The sequence below is a fragment of the Hevea brasiliensis genome, chromosome 3, assembly GCF_030052815.1.
Source record: "Hevea brasiliensis isolate MT/VB/25A 57/8 chromosome 3, ASM3005281v1, whole genome shotgun sequence".
Lineage (NCBI taxonomy): Eukaryota > Viridiplantae > Streptophyta > Magnoliopsida > Malpighiales > Euphorbiaceae > Hevea > Hevea brasiliensis.
Window position 1 is genome coordinate 107,993,565 of NC_079495.1, and position 17,008 is coordinate 108,010,572.

The 17,008-nt window shown below is 33.6% G+C and overlaps 1 protein-coding gene and 1 pseudogene across 1 annotated transcript; both read left to right on the forward strand.

The window, feature by feature from the left end:
* Positions 1 to 2,330: 2,330 nt before the first annotated feature.
* LOC110662511 (calmodulin-like protein 8) lies at positions 2,331 to 3,509 on the forward strand. The gene is made up of 4 exons (XM_021821485.2): positions 2,331 to 2,542; positions 2,734 to 2,891; positions 2,993 to 3,073; positions 3,185 to 3,509. The coding sequence occupies exons 1-4, from the start codon at positions 2,467 to 2,469 to the stop codon at positions 3,317 to 3,319; spliced, it is 450 nt and encodes a 149-aa protein (XP_021677177.1). The 5' UTR covers positions 2,331 to 2,466; the 3' UTR covers positions 3,320 to 3,509.
* Positions 3,510 to 5,242: 1,733 nt separating this feature from the next.
* Positions 5,243 to 15,038, forward strand: LOC110662628 (calcium-transporting ATPase 12, plasma membrane-type-like; annotated as a pseudogene).
* The last annotated feature ends 1,970 nt before the right edge of the window (positions 15,039 to 17,008 follow it).

Genomic DNA, 17,008 nt, shown 5'->3' on the forward strand with positions numbered 1-17,008 from the left:
GATTCTAAACTCAAAGAAAATGCCTGATTTTTGGAGGAGGAGTATTTTAGTACCTATTTTTAAAAATAAGGGAGACATACAGAGTTACTCAAACTATAGGAGAATTAAACTCATGAGCCATACTATGAAGTTGTGGGAGAGAGTTGTGGAACATCGATTACGTCATGACACTTCCATCTCTCCCAATCAATTTGGCTTCATGCCCAGTCGTTCAACTATGAAAGCGATCTTTCTCATTAGAAGCTTGATGGAGAAATATAGAGATGTGAAAAAAGATCTACACATGGTTTTTATCGATTTGGAGAAGGCTTATGATAGTGTTTCAAGAGATGTTTTATGGAAATTGTTAAAATAAAAGAGGGTATCGATTAGGTATACACAAGTGTTAAAAGATATGTATGAAGGAGTAACTACTATTATGTGCACAGTGGGAGGGGACACAAGAGATTTTCATATCTCAGTTGGATTACACCAAGGTTCAGCAGTAAGCCCTTACCTTTTTACATTAGTTTTAGATGAATTGACGAAAAATATACAAGAGAGTATCCCTTGGTGCATGATGTTTGCGGATGATATAGTTCTGATAGACGAGAAGAGAGAAAGAGTCAATAGAAAGCTAGAGCTTTAGAGAAGTATTCTAGAGTTAAAGGGCTTTAAGTTAAGTAGAACGAAGACAGAATATATACATTGCAAGTTCAGTGAATGCGGAACTGGTAATTGGGAAGGAGTTAGTTTGGATGAAGTGGTACTGCCTCAAAGTAATCACTTTAAATATCTTTGCTCAATCCTTCAAGTAGATGTGGGATGTGAGGAAGATGTTAGTCATAGGATTAAAGCTGGATGGTTGAAGTGGAGAAGTGCCACAGGAGTTTTATGTGATCACAAGATTCCCAATAAGTTAAAAAGAAAATTTTACCGTACAGTCATATGACCGGCCATGTTATATGGTAGTGAGTGTTGAACACTGAATGAGTCATATGTGTCCAAGATAAAAGTTGCAGAGATGAGAATGTTAAGGTGGATGAGTGGCCATACTAGACTAGATAAAATCCGTAATGAGAGTATTAGAGAAAAGGTAGGAGTTGTGCCAATTGAGGATAAGTTGAGAGAAGGGAGATTGAGGTGGCTTGGTCATGTGAAACGTAGACATACGAAGGATCCAGTTAGACAAGCGCTCACATTATGTTAGAGGATAGAAAGAAAATAAGGGGTAGATCTAAACTGACTTAGAGGAGAATAGTACAACATAACCTAGAATCATTATACATTTTCGAAAATTTAACTCAAAATCGTTTAGAATGGGGAAAGAGAATCCATATAGCCGACCCCAAATTCTCGGGATAAAAGCTTAGTTGAGTTGAATTGAGTTATTATTATTTTGATTTAAATAATCCAAATTAATTAATATAGTATTTAAAATGATCCATTGATAAAAAACCACAATTTAATGGCATTTAATCATTATTTGATTACATAATTTTCATATAAGTTAATCTTGATATGAAAATCATTAAATTTATCAAGATTTGCATACTCATATTCGAAGAAAAAATTAAAGCACTACATGTAACATATATAGATCCATTCTAAAGAGAAATTAATTATGTGGAAATTATTGAAAAATGTAAAATAAATAACTAACACATGTGGTTGGAGCGAAGTCAATAGCTAGCGATCCAGGCATTATCACCATTGGCTGTTATACAGCATATGCGCATCCATTTATAACTATCATCAATCTTCAATTCATGAATCTAGTGAAATGTATCTATAATTTTCTTATTTAGATTCGATTCACAGTAAAATATAAATATATGAGATTCATATATATATATTTAATAGATGAGTTATATTATATTTTAAGTTCATGATAAATTGAAATTAGACAAGAATTTTTTTTTTTATTTAGTAAACTACAGGTATCTCCTAACACACTAAATTAGGTTTAATCCTGTTAGTGCTGGTAGACTCATTATGAGGTAAAGCACTCTCAAATAAAGATTTTCTCCATTCATAAGAATCAACTATTTGATTTTGTTTAAAATACAAAATCCTTTATCACTTGTACCAATCCGTTGATAATTAGACAAGAAAAATTGATTAGTAATAACCACATCAAAATGGACTTCATAAATTTCCAACCTTAATTCTTGGCCGTACAACTTATTTCAAGACTTTTTGAGCTTCGACAGACAAAAATAACTTTGAAAATGAATACTCAAAAAGCTCCAGAAAATTAGCGTATATTACCAAAATATAAAATTCCAATACGTGTGGGCTTGACTATTTAAGTGTCTTCCTATTTCTAACCTTTGAACCCAGAGGATCATTCTATATAACTTCATTGATGGACAAGTTCTACCTACTTTGAGAAAGTGCACGTCTGAGTTGCTTAAGTAGTTGTGCCTTTGGGGGTGTGCTTTCTAATCTAATCTCAAGGTCTCTAATCAAGTTCACAGAGTAAAGATGGGAGATGTGTTAACTGAAGAGCAGATTACTGAGTTTCAAGAAGCTTTTTGTCTGCTTGACAAGGATGGAGATGGTACTGTATATTTTTTTTGTTATAATCTCAGATTCTTGGTGTGATTCTTATTATGATCTTCTAGCCGAAAGGATTTTTGTATAGTGATTGTTCACCATCTTTCGTTTTTTCATAGGGAAGTTTTTTCCTTTTTAAAGAACGATTTAGATGTCGAGATTATTAATTTCTTGATTTTATATATATATGTATAGGTCGCATTACTTTTGAGGAATTGGCGACTGCAATCAAGTCCCTAGAAGAGAATCCGACAGAAGAAGAATTGCAGAGCATGATCAATGAAGTAGATGTTAATGGCAATGGAACGATAGAGTTCGGAGAGTTCTTGAATCTTATGGCAAGGAAAATGAAGGTACCAAAAGTAGCTACGTACAATTAATATAAAATGAAAGAAAAAGAAAGATAGACAAAGAATTTAAAGGTCTCTGGCTATTATTTTGTGGCTGTTTGTAGGAAAGTGAAGCAGAAGAGGAATTGAAAGAAGCATTCAAAGTGTTTGACAAGGACCAGGATGGCTACATTTCACCTAATGAGGTTGAATAATTCTCTATCTTATATTTATATGCAGCTTTCTGTATTCTTCTTCTCAATTTTTTGTGAATGTCTAAATTCCTTTTTCTTTTTCCTCTAAATTTCACCATGCAGTTGAGGCACGTAATGATAAATCTAGGAGAGAAACTGACAGATGAAGAGGTTGAGCTGATGATCAGAGAGGCTGATTTGGATGGAGATGGCCAAGTTAATTACGAGGAATTCGTCAGAATGATGCTTGCTATCTGATCAAATCATGTTAATTATTACTTCCACTCACAGTTTCTAGCTTAGCTTGAAATAAATTAACATATCAAATCCCATTTATATGGGTCCATAGTATCATTTCTGGCTTGTCCATCAATTAATTTGTATATTTTTTTTTACGTTAGAAATCTTGAAAAGAAGATAAATTAATACAGTGGGATCTATTTATTAAATGCATAAATTTCGTATGTTATCTTGAATTAATGATAAACTGAATTTAAGTGACCTATATGCATGTCATTATATTATCTAACATTCAAAAATATGAGAGGTCTGCAAAACATTTTTATGAATGAACTTAAACTACTTGGTATTTTGTTCATTAATTGATTAGAATTATAATATACATTAATTCTTTTTTTCAACTGAAATCATAATTTCCAATTATGATAATATTAATGATTAAAGGGACAATTTATTATATATGACTGAAAATTTTGTTGACATAATTAATTGGTTTTCATATATATTTATAGGGATTAGCTTTAATACCTCTCTATGAAAGATTATAGAATACTTGTGGTACAAATAAGATAGTGCTTCCTTTTTTTTACAGAAAATGAACTCTTTTTGCAATATATAGAATGAGTTCCACATAATTATGAGAAATAATATATATAAACTAGGTGCACTTAATAATTTTTCATTTCAATATATTTGATTTTATTTATGGCTTGATGCTCAATTTATTTTTTATATTTATTAACCAAAGCCCTGAATATGAGTAGGGATCCTTGCAAGGCCAGACCTTGTCTTGACTTACCCCTGTTGGGCTGCAAATTCTAACTCATATAGGTCTCTGTGTGTGGCAAAGTATTGGAAGCAAAGTGTAAGAACTGAAAAATGCAAGTAAAACAAAGAGAATATTGAATGTAAATATAACATTGAAAGTACAAGTAAATAAAGATGATAAATTTAATAATAATAAAGTTTAAAATAAGTATAAAAATAGTATGTATATGCATGACCTTTTCAATTTTTACAATACAACTATTTTATAATTCATCTATATTAGATAAAACTATTTTTATATATTTTTTAATAATTTTTAATATAAAAATAATAAATTTAAATAAATTGTTGAAAGTGAAATTCTGCAATATAATTAATGTTTGCTGAAATTACAATGAGAAGACTTTCTTTTGTTTTAATTCCACACGCTTAATTGACCAGGGTCATTCTCTCATGGAAATTAAATTCAGTAATGGTAAATCAAGTCATTAAATTGTTCAAAGTGAACACTCATTGCATATTATAAAATTTATATATTTTTTTATTAAGTCAAGTCATGAGATTTTTTTTTTAATTTTTAAGTCTGAAATAAATTAAAAATTTGAGAAAAATTATCTTTGTGAGCTCATATTATATTATGTTTTAATTATAAAAAAGAATAAAGAATTAAAGCAACCAATAAGCTTTATTGCGACCACACATGCTTCAGGTGATGACCAGAAAAGGCATTATAGCCTTACTAGAAAAATAAGACATCTTCATAACACTTCTAGTCTTTAGATATTCCTTGTGCGTTTAATACTCTGAAAGTTAAAGATTAGTTATTCTAAACCTTTTTTCTTTCTGTTCTTCTTGTCAGCAGGAAAGAAAAGCACTCAAGACACATTTATCCATATATAGTTTACATTGATTGGAAAATTTCTAAAACTCTCCAAAGGTTTGGTGGAATATTCACTTTCACTAATAGTAGCACAGTGATTATTATGTTATGAGAAAGGCGATGGTAATATTATTCCTTGATATTCAAAATGTTCCAAACCTTTTTCCTTGGCATTCAAAATGTTCCATTCACATTTCTTCACAATATAATATGCCTGCACTCACAAATAAATGGAATTGGAAATGGAATCAGCATGGAAATAACATACTGAGGAGGTTGGGTTCCGCGTAAATATGAGAGTTTCTAACAATCCCGTTATTGGTGAAGATTTCAAAAGTTTTCAAATCAGTAATTGGCACAAGGAAAGTACTGCGCAAGTACCTGAATATATAGAGGAAGCCACAGCGAAAGTTGCCCTACTTCCTATGTGAGAATTCCTCTGTATTCTGTATATATAAACACATACCGAACCCTGTTAGATATATATTCATCGTCTTTCCAACATCTCTATTGTTTTCCAGTATCGTTATTGTTTTCCTTCCTCATAATGCCTTTGAGAGTTCGAAAGCATAACCAGACACCTATTCTTGATCCTTAACCTCTCGTCCCAGCCAAACGTAGGTAGCTTATAGCTTTCACAGTCATTTATTTTTTGAGGTTGTTTCTTTCCTTGTCCAAGAAAGTTTTGTACGAACAAACCAAGCTCTTGCGTTCACTTTCCTATGTTGCCATCCAAGTCGATGATGATAACCTCAATAGGGTCCATGTTGTTGGAATCAGATCGTTCTCATACACACATACAGATTGCAGAAGCTTATGAGGATAATGTTTAGCCTGAACTGCTATGTTTATTGAATAATGAAATGCCTAATAAATAGGCAATGGATAACAACCAAAGAGAAACAGATGCAGAAATAAATGCTACCACTTCCTACGTGCATACAAAGCACATGACCATTATGTACATGACTCTAACAACAAAAGAAAAAAAAAAGAATAAAAACTTTCTAAAGATCAGGATAACACGTTAATAGTTTTGAATCATATTTCAACACCCTCCCTTGATTCAAAACGATAAACTCCAAGCTGCTTTCTCATCTGCTCATGCTTGTATCCTGGAAGTGACTTTGTCAGTATATCAACTACTTGAGCTTCAGTGCTGCAGTACTCCAGTTTGATTATGCCTTTTGATACCAGCTCCCTGATGAAATGCACCTTGATGTCAATGTGTTTAGTGCGACCATGATGTACTGGATTTCTGGACATTGCTATAATTGACTTGTTATCACACAATACGTCAGTAGCACCCTCTTGTCCTTGTCCAAAGTCTTCCAAAATTCTTCTTAGCCATACTGCTTGACACGCTGAAGCGATTCTTGTCGCCATGTATTCGCCTCGATGAGGACAAAGTCATTGTTACTGCTTTTTGAGCTCCAGCTGACAGCTCCTGTCCCAAGGCTGAACAAAAACCCTGTAGTGCTTTTTCTGTCATCCATACAGCCAGCCCAGTCACTATCTGTGTACCCAGTTAACCTCCAGTTGGTACTTTTTCCATACCAGATTTCAAAATCAACAGTCCCTACAATGTATCTTAAGACTCTCTTGGCTGCTCCAAGGTGATGTTTAGTTGGTGAATGCATGAATCTTGATATCAAACCAACAGAAAAAGCAATGTTAGGTCTTGTATGGGTTAAATATATCAAACCTCCAACCAAGCTTCTGAAGAGTTCTCCATCTGCTGGTTCAGTTCCATCTTCCTTCTGCAACTTTTCATTCAAGTTCAGTGGCATAGGTGTTGTCTTGCAGTGAAGCATGTTAAACTTTTTTAGAAGATCACTTGCATACTTTCTCTGCGATATGAAGATTCCATCTCCCTCCTGCTTGACTTCAATTCCCAAAAAGTAATGCAGTGATCATAGATCTGACATATCAAACTCATTCTTCATGCTCGACTGAAACTCATGAATAATTGATGAACAAGACCCCATATAAACAATATCATCTACGTATAAACAGACAAACAAAAGCCCATTACCTTTCTTCTTCACATAGAGTGTTACTTCATTCTAACTTCTTGTGAATCCATTCTCAAGAAAATAAGAATCAATCCTGCTGTACCAGGCTCGGGGAGCCTGCTTCAAGCCATACAAAGCTTTCTTAAGCTTATAAACCATCTTCTCCTTCCCCTATAGAACAAAGCCTTCTGGTTGCTGCATAAACACTTCCTCTTCTAGGTCTCCATTTAGAAAAGCAGATTTAACATCAAATTGATAAACCGGCCAACTTAAATAGGTAGCCAAGGATAGAAGAATTCTCACAGTATCAAACCTTGCAACGGGAGAAAACGTTTCCTCATAATCTATTCCTTGCTTTTGTAAATACCCCTTAACCACCAGTCTTGCCTTGTACTTTTGAATACTGCCATCTGCATGGTACTTAGTCCTGTATACCCATTTAACTCCAATTGGTATTTTGCCTTCAGGTAGATCGACCAGCTCCCAGGTTCTATTTCTTTCAATTGCTGTAATTTCTTCCTTCATCGCAAATTTTCATTCATTTTTTTCTTTGGCTTCTTCAAAGGTTATAGGATCTGACACAAATAAGGCATTAGTTGTTGCATAAATATCATTTAAGGACCTGGTTTTTCTTGGAAAAGCTTCATCTGATGAATTTGAACTCCTCTACAAGGGAGATGATAGCTCACTCGAGCTTGAATCAGTACTGCTGCTTGCGACAGGAGACAATGGTGGTGTTGGTTGCTGAGTAGGCAGCAAATCTTCTTGTGTTTCAACATGAACTCCTCCTTCACTGTCTTCATGCCATATCCACCTGCTATATTCATTAAACACCACATTTCTGCTTATAAGAATTTTGCCATTCATGGGATTATACAACCTGTATGCCTTTGATTCTAAATAATATCCCACAAAAATACATTTTTCTGATTTGCCCTCCAGCTTATTGCGCTTATGAGCTTCAATATGCACATAACCAATGCATCCAAAGATACGTAAATGACTTACCGAGGGCCTTCTCCCTGTCCACAATTCATATGGAATCCATTCATGCACAGCTCTTGTTGGTGACAGATTTAGCAGATAAACTGTTGTAGCTACTGCTTCTCCCCAGAATTTTGTTGGAAGCCCTTTCTCTTGCAACATGCTTCTTGCCATTTCCATCACAGTGCGGTTCTTTCGTTCAGTGACTCCGTTTTGCTCTGGGGTGTATGGAGCTATTAATTCCCTTTGAATGCCATGTGCTTGACAATACTAGTTGAAGTCCTGTGAGATGAACTCGCCTCCTCTATCTGTTCGCAAGGCTTTGATGAGCTTCCCACTTTGCTTCTCCACAAGTGCTTTTAATATCTGAAATGCCTCAAATGCCTCTGACTTGGCTTGTAAGAAATACACACAGCTCATTCGGCTGCAATCATCTGTCAGAAGCAAGAAATAATGACTTCCTCCAAGTGTTTTAACCTTCATAGGACCACACACATCTGCATGTATCAAATCTAAGTTTTGAGGCGCTCTCCAAGACTCTCCTATAGGAAACGAGTTTCTACTTTGTTTCCCATATATACATCCTTCACATAGGTTAATTGATTCAATTTTAGGAAGGCCACACACTAACCCCTTTTCTTGCAGTGATTTTAGGGCTTTCATATATAGATGACCATACCTTAGATGCCATATCTTGGATATATCCCTCCCTTTTGTGATCATTGCATGCTTCTCCAAATGGGAAATCTCAAGAGGAAAAAGTTTGTCCTGAGTCATCTGCACCTCAATCACAACTTGATTTGTTTTTTTGTTTTTAATTACATAGGACATGCCCTCAAACAAAACTGAAAAACCAATGCTCATCAGCTGGCCAATACTTAGCAAATTCTGAGACAAACTAGGCACAAAGAAAACATTATGAATATACCTCATCTTTCCACTGCCATCTGCAACTTCCACAACTCCTCTCCCTTCTACTTGCATTTGTTTGTCATCAGCAAGTCTGACTTTGGCTTTTTAGGATTCATCCAAATCCTTAAACAATGACTGCAACCCTGTCATATGATTCGAGCAACCACTATCAAGAAACCAAGTGTTATCTGTACTTTGTGTTCCATCTTCTCGGGCCATAAAGAGTTTGAGCTTGTCTTCATCCTCCTGTTCTTCTTGTTTTTCTTCTGCGTAGTTTGCTTGCTCAGCCTTTCTCCAACAATTTGCTTTGATGTGGTCGAACCTTTTACAGTAATGACATTGCACGAAGGAGCCTTGCCCTCTGCCCCTCGTGCCTCTACCACGAAATCCTCCTCTCCCATGAGTTCTGCCTTCACCTGAATCTCGTTCTTCTTGCTCATCCACAGTTTCTTTCTGCATCGAAAAAGCTTTCTCCTCCACTTGCTCATTAGTTCAATTAATCCTTGCTTCATGAGCTAGTAGAGAACCCATTAGAACATGGTTAAATCCTTTGACTCCTCAATTGCAGCAACAATGTGATCGTACCTTGAGGATAAGCTTCTCAGAACCTTGGCTACTATCATCTAATCGCTGCACTTCTCACCAAGAGCTCGCATTTGGCTTACAATAGAGGAAACACGGGAGAGGAATTGTTGCACTGACTCCCCATTCTTCATGATTGCTGTCTTAAAATCATGACATAGGTTTTGTAGTTTCACTGCAATCATCTTGCTATCTCACTGAAACTCCTTTCGCAGGATAAGCCATGCCTCCTTTGCAATACCAAATCCCATAATTCATGGAAAGATCTCTTCATTCACCGCCTGCTGAATAAAGAACAACGCCTTTGAATCTTTCTTTCTGTTCTCTGTCAACCTTGCTGGATCATCCACCTTTGTGTATCCTTCTTCAACCAGCGTCCACAACTCTTGGGACTTGAACAGTGTCTGCATCTTAACACTCCAGAAGTGATATTTCTCTCCTGTAAAGATTGGGATGGAGGGTTGAGCAGTTGATAAAGAATTGGTTGTCATCCTCACTCAAACTCTCGTGTTTCACTCAGCCTTACCCACTCTTACGCCCAGAAGTAGAGATCAACCAGGCTCTGATACCACTTTTATTGGAATCAGATCGCTTTGATACAAACATACAGATTGCAAAAGCTTATGAGGATAATGTTTAGCCTGAACTGCTATGTTTATTGAATAATGAAATGCCTAATAAATAGGCAATGGATAACAACCAAAGAGAAACAGATGCAGAAACAAATGCTACCACTTCCTACGTGCATACAAAGCACATGACCATTATGTACACGACTCTAACAACAAAAGAAAAAAAAAATGAATAACAACTTCCTAAAGATTAGGACAACACGTTAACAATTTTGAATCATATTTCAACACGTGTCTTTGGTCAATATTGATCAGAATACACTCTCTCATATGCTAAAAGAGAAGAACCACCACTCCTTGGAGTTATGCAGGTTGCTGCAATTCTTCAGAGTGATGTGAAGGAAGGTGTCAGTGGTAGTGAAGCTGATCTTGCACATAGGAGAGATGTTTTTGGTGCAAATAAGTACAAGAAGCCATCTGCAAAAAGCTTTCTCAGCTTCGTCCTCGAAGCACTCAAGGACACAACCGTTATCATTCTTTTGGCATGTGCTATTCCGCCTTCGGCATCAAACAACATGGTCCAAAAGATGGCTGGTATGATGGAGGGAGCAATATTGTTGCTATCTTTTCTGTCGTGGCCATCTCAGCTGTGAGCAACTTCAAGCAATCCAGGCAATCTCTTAAACTTTCTGATGAAAACAGTGACATAAGGGTGCAAGTAGTGAGAGATGCAGGGCACAAGAATATATCCTTTTTTGATGTTACGGTGGGCGATCTGGTATCTCTGAAGATAGGGATCAAATACCAGCTGATAGATGGTTATTCTTTGAAGCTAGATGAATCTAGCATGACTGGTGAAAGCGACCACGTTGATGTAAACGGCACCACAAATCCATTTTTGCTTTCTGGTACAAAAGGACTGATGGCTTTGGTTTCATGCTTGTTACATCTGTTGGAATGAATACTGCTTGGGGTGAGGTGATGAGTTCTATAAGCCGCAGTTTGGATGAGCAGACCCCATTGCAGGCACGACTCAGCAAACTGAAGTCTGATATTGCAAAAGTTATACCGGTTCTTGCCGTTTTGACAATCCGTTATTTCACAAGAAACATTAGAGATGTGCTGAATTCAGTTTTTGATATTATTGCAGCAGCAGTGACTAACGTAGTGTTAGCAATTCCAGAAGCTCTATCCCTGGCTGTAACCCTAACTCTTGCTTACTCTATGAAGCAAATGATGGCTAACAATGCACTAGTGCGTAAACTCTCTGAATGTGAAACAATGGGTTCAGCCACAACAATCTGCACAGACAAGACAGCCACTCTCATTATGAACCAGATGAGTGTTTCAGAGTTTTGGCTTGGAAAAGAGCTAATCGAGCATAGTATTTCAATGGGAATGGATCCAGATTTCTCTTTGTTACTAGAAGAAGGGGTTGCTTTAAATACAACAGCCACTGTTAACAAACCACACTCTACATCAACCCCTGAGATATCTGGTAGTCCAGCTGAGACGGCAATACTCTCTTGGGCTGTCCTAGATTTGGGAATGAATATCAATGAAACAAAGCAGGAGTGTAAAATAATGTATGTGGAAGCCTTCAATTCAGAGAAAAAGAGAAGTGGGGTAATGATGAGGAAAAGCAATGAGAAAGCTATTTTCACACATTGGCAGGTATCTGCTGAGATGATATTAGCAATGTGTTCAACTTTTTATGTCAAAAGCGGGGAACTTGTGGACATGAATGAGAAAGAAAGAACGCAATTTATGGCAATAATTCATAGTATAGCAGCCAAAAACTGGCGATGGATTGCCTTTGCCCACAAAAAACTCGTAGAACAAAACAGGCAAGTCTCTGATGAGAAGCTTGAGGAAACTGGATTCACCTTGTTGGGGCTTGTGGCATTGAAAAACCCGCGTAGACCAGCGGTTGGAACAGCTGTAGAATTATGGAAGAAAGCAAAAGTGAGTGTTAAAATGATCACTGGTGACCATCCATGCACGGCAAGAGCTATAGCTATTGAATGTGGAATTCTTAATCCTGAAGAGGATATGGACAAAAAAGCAGTAGTAGAAGGTGTTGAATTCAGAAATTACTCAACTGAAGAGAGAACGACAAGGGTAGAAGATATCAGAGTAATGCAAGATCATCCCCATTTGACAAGCTTCTAATGGTACAGTGCTTGAAAGAGAAAGTCATGTGGCAGCAGTCACCGGTGATGGCAAGAATGATTAGCTTTTTACCGGGTGTATTGAAAAAGATAATTAACCAAAGAAAAAAATAATTAATCAAATAGGGATGAGCTTGAGGAAAATTATCAGAAGGGGTGAATATAAACGAGATGCTAATCAAATTAGCCGTTTTGTATTTAATTTATAATTTTTAGATTAAGACACTACATTTAATAGCGTTTTAATATTCAGACAGAGTTTAGGACATTACATATAATAGCGTTTAAATATTAGGATAGAGTCTGGGATGATAATAAAAATAACGTTTTGCATTTGTCAATTAAATGATGCTTGGACACTATTTATAAAATTAAAATGGCGTCCAAGCTTAGCAAAATTTTTTTATATTATTTTTAATTTTAATTTTAGAAATTATTTATTTTAATTTTATTATTATTATTATTATTATTATTATTATTATGACTTTTCTTAAGAAAAAAATTATATAAAATTATTTCAAGAATCGAGAATTATACTTAACTGGAATCGAAACAATGAAGAACTGAATTAAAACCGTATCAAAATTTTATTTCGATTTCGATTGCTAGGCAAACCATAAAATAAACTGAAACTGTATACCCCTAATAAAAACCTAATACCTTGGTCATTTATGAACTACTTTTTGCTCTAATTTTCTCCGGCTTACTCAATCGTATCTCTTTTGGCCGTTAATATTTAACTAAATTGGTGATTAAGTCCATTAATATTTTCACGAACAACGTATGTCATTAATTGATCACTTTTGATGTGATATAATAATAAATAATATATAATAAAAAAATTCACATATAAAATATAATAAAATAATATATAATAGAATAATTCATATAATAAAAAAATTATATAAAATTATTTCAAGAATCAAGAATTATACTGAACTGGAATCGAAACAATGAAGAACTGAATTAAAACCGTATCAAAATTTTGATTCGATTTCGATTGCTAGGCAAACCATAAAATAAACCAAAACTGTATACCCCTAATAAAAACCTAGTACCTCGGTCATTTATGAACTATCTTTTTCTCTAATTTTCTCCGGCTTACTCAATCGTATCTCTTTTGGCCGTTAATATTTAACTAAATTAGTGATTAAGTCCATTAATATTTTCACGAACAACGTATGTTATTAATTGATCACTTTTGATGTGATATAATAATAAATAATATATAATAAAAAAATTCACATATAAAAGATAATAAAATAATATATAATAGAATAATTCATATAATAAAAAAAATTATATAAAATTATTTCAAGAATCAAGAATTATACTGAACTGGAATCGAAACAATGAAGAACTGAATTAAAACCGTATCAAAATTTTGATTCGATTTCAATTGCTAGGCAAACCATAAAATAAACAGAAACTGTATACTCCTAATAAAAACCTATTACCTCTATCATTTATGAACTACCTTTTGCTCTAATTTTCTCTGACTTACTCAATCATATCTCTTTTGGCCGTTAATATTTAACTAAATTGGTGATGAAGTCCATTAATATTTTCACGAACAACGTATGTCATTAATTGATCACTTTTGATGTGATATAATAATAAATAATATATAATAAAAAAATGCACATATAAAATATAATAAAATAATATATAATAGAATAATTTATATAATAAAAAAATTTATAGAATAAATGTATAATAATGATAATAATAATAATATATAAGATTTAAATAAATAATTTTTAAAATTAAAATTAAAATAATATAAAAAAAAATTTTGGTAACCTTGGACGCCATTATAAACGGCGTCCAAGCAACATTTACTCAAAAAAATGTTATGCGTAGCTAAATTTGACAAAACGCTATTTTTATCAGCATTCTAAGATCGTGTCCCAATATTAAAATATTACTATAAGTAACTTCTTAATATAAAAATTATAAATTAAATACAAAACACTAATTTGATTAGCGTCTCACTGATATTCACCTCTTTTTTACAATTTTCCTCAACCTTGTCCCTCTTTAATTAATTATTTTTTTTCAACAGACCCGTACGATAAAAAGCTCAAGAATGATGCTCCTGCTCTTAAGGAAGCAGAAATTGGGCTTTCCATGGCAATTCAAGGGACAGAGGTGGCAAAAGAAAGCTCAGACATAATCATTTTGGATGATAATTTCACCTCTGTGGTAACCGTTTTCAGGTGGGGGAGGTGCGTCTACAATAACATTCAAAACTTCATCCAATTTCAGCTCACTATTAATGTTGCAGCACTTGTCATGAAATTAGTTGCAGCCATCTCTTCTGGTGAAGTCTTCCTAACTGAACTTCGGCTACAGTGGGTGAATTTCATTACTGGTCTAATGGGAGCATAAGCATTTTCGTCTGAGCAGCCCACCAATGAGCTTATGACAAAGCCGCCGGCAGGTAGGTCTGAGCCACTTGTAACCAAAATCATGTGGAGGAACCTTATTGCTCCTGCCTTATGTCAAGTAGTCATTTTAATTATTCTACATTTTAACGGGAAGTCCATATTTGGGGTGGATGACAAGGTCAATAATATACTCACCTTTAACATTTTTGCGCTATGCCAAGTTTTTAATGAGTTCAATTCAAGGAAGCTGGAGAAGATTAATATATTTGAAGGAATACTAGAGAATAAGCTGTTCTTAGTGGTTGTTGGATTTACAGTCATTGTTCAAGTGGTGATGGTGGAGCTTCAGGGAAGGTTTACTGGTACCACGAAGTTGAATTGGGGTCAATGGGGTGCTTGTATTTGCATTGCCGCTTTGTCTTTCCCAGTTTATTGTGTTGTGAAGTGTATTCCCATATCCTGAAAATGCATGGCTAGTTGGCTACTGATGAAGAAAATGCCTTTCTGTCCTTTTCTTTGTAGGGTAACTTTCCTATAGAAGAAAGGGGTTTTGACGCTTAGGCCTCCCGCAACTATAAAACCGTTATATATATATATATATATATATCAGTTTTATTATATAATTTTTCAACTTTTGTGATTGATGTATATTCCCATTTAAAATTTTTTTATAATAAAAAATTTAAAAAATTAGTTATAATAGTTAATTGGCGGAATGTTTGAATAGCCTCACTTATAGCTTATGTAAGGAGAAATTAAAAAAAGAGAAGAAAAACTAGCCAGTTTAGGGCTATCCAGACCGATAAACCATTAATCTAGAGCAAACTTGAATTTAATCCGAATCGATCTCGATTTAATTCTTAGTTCGAACTGCCCCTTACTGGACCTAACCCATTATCTAAAAATTTTTAAAGTATCAAAAATAGAACAAAACAAAATAAACATAACAAGGCGAGTATGGTTGTGGTGGTGGATAACGATCCACAACTTTTGGTCCAAAAAAGCTAAGCTAGCGTTTAGCCCAAATTTTACAAAAATCTCGGTTTTTCCGCCTTCCCACCCCTCTTCCACTCTATCTCTTCAATTCTTTACTCGTTAGTGGTTCCTGTTGACTTTTCGAGCTAATCAATATAAATGAATCGAGCCAAATTGAATTTTAATTTATTTAAATTTGGTTTGTTAATATTGATTCAAACTTGAACTCCAATTTGAGTTTAATTTGAACTTTAACATTAAGACTTGAGTTCGGCTCGTTTGAAATATATTAGATTCGAGCTCGACTCTCTTTAAGTTTGTTTATTATATTAACGAGCCAAATTCGAATTTGACTCGTGTCAAACTTGATAAACTTATTAAAACAAACTTGATAATGTCAAGCTTGATTCGAGTTCAACAAACTTGATCTTAAATTCAATAAGCTTGAGCTCCAGTTCGAACTCAAATTCGAGTTCAATAAGCTTGAGCTTGAGCTCCAGCTCAAACTCGAATTCGAGTTCAATAAGCTTGAGCTTGAGCTTGAGCTCGAGTTTGACTGTTATTATATATATTTTATATAATTATTTTTATAATATATTATTACATGAGTTCATAGTCATGATAATAGAAAATAACAAAAAAAAAAAACAGTTTAAAACATATTATAAGTTATTTTAGAATAACACAAATTACAATACTATCATAATTCAAGTAAAGTTAATTATTCTTTATTTTTTCAATTCAAAATTATATAGTTTTAAATCAAAATTACATAATTTTAAAATTACATTATAAATTTTATGTAATTATAATTAAATTATTATTTTATTTGTCTAATATTATTTTGATAAAATATATTACTTTTTGCATAATTAATTAATTGATACTGTTAATAAATTTTATTAATTTTTTATATAAATATATTATAATTTGAGCTTTTTAATTTATTTAAATAAGTTTAAAAAGATTAAATATATTAGATTATTTAATTTGTCAAATTTTAAATATATTAGATTATTTAATTTGCCAAATTTTATTTGGTGCTTTATACCTTTAACCAATACTCTATTTAAGATATGAATAAATTAATTTATATGGAATAAATAAATAATTAATATTAAGTACAAAAATAATTATGAAAGCACATATCTAAGTTATATTTAGAAAAAATAGGCTAGTGTTAAACTTAAATTTTAGCCTTTTAAAGGTTTACAGTTAAAAGAGAGATATTATAAAAATAGATACACGAAAAGGGATATTATAGGGAGTAATAATAATATATGGATAGATTAGTTAATATTTATAGAAAAAAATAAGTGAGAGACTGCAAAGAAAAAAAAATAATAATAATAATGATTAGATGAATTAGTATTAAACTTAGAGTTTAATCTTTTAAAAGTTCAAAACATAGAGAGAAGGAGAAAGAGAGGGATGAATTCATATTCTAAGTTATACGAC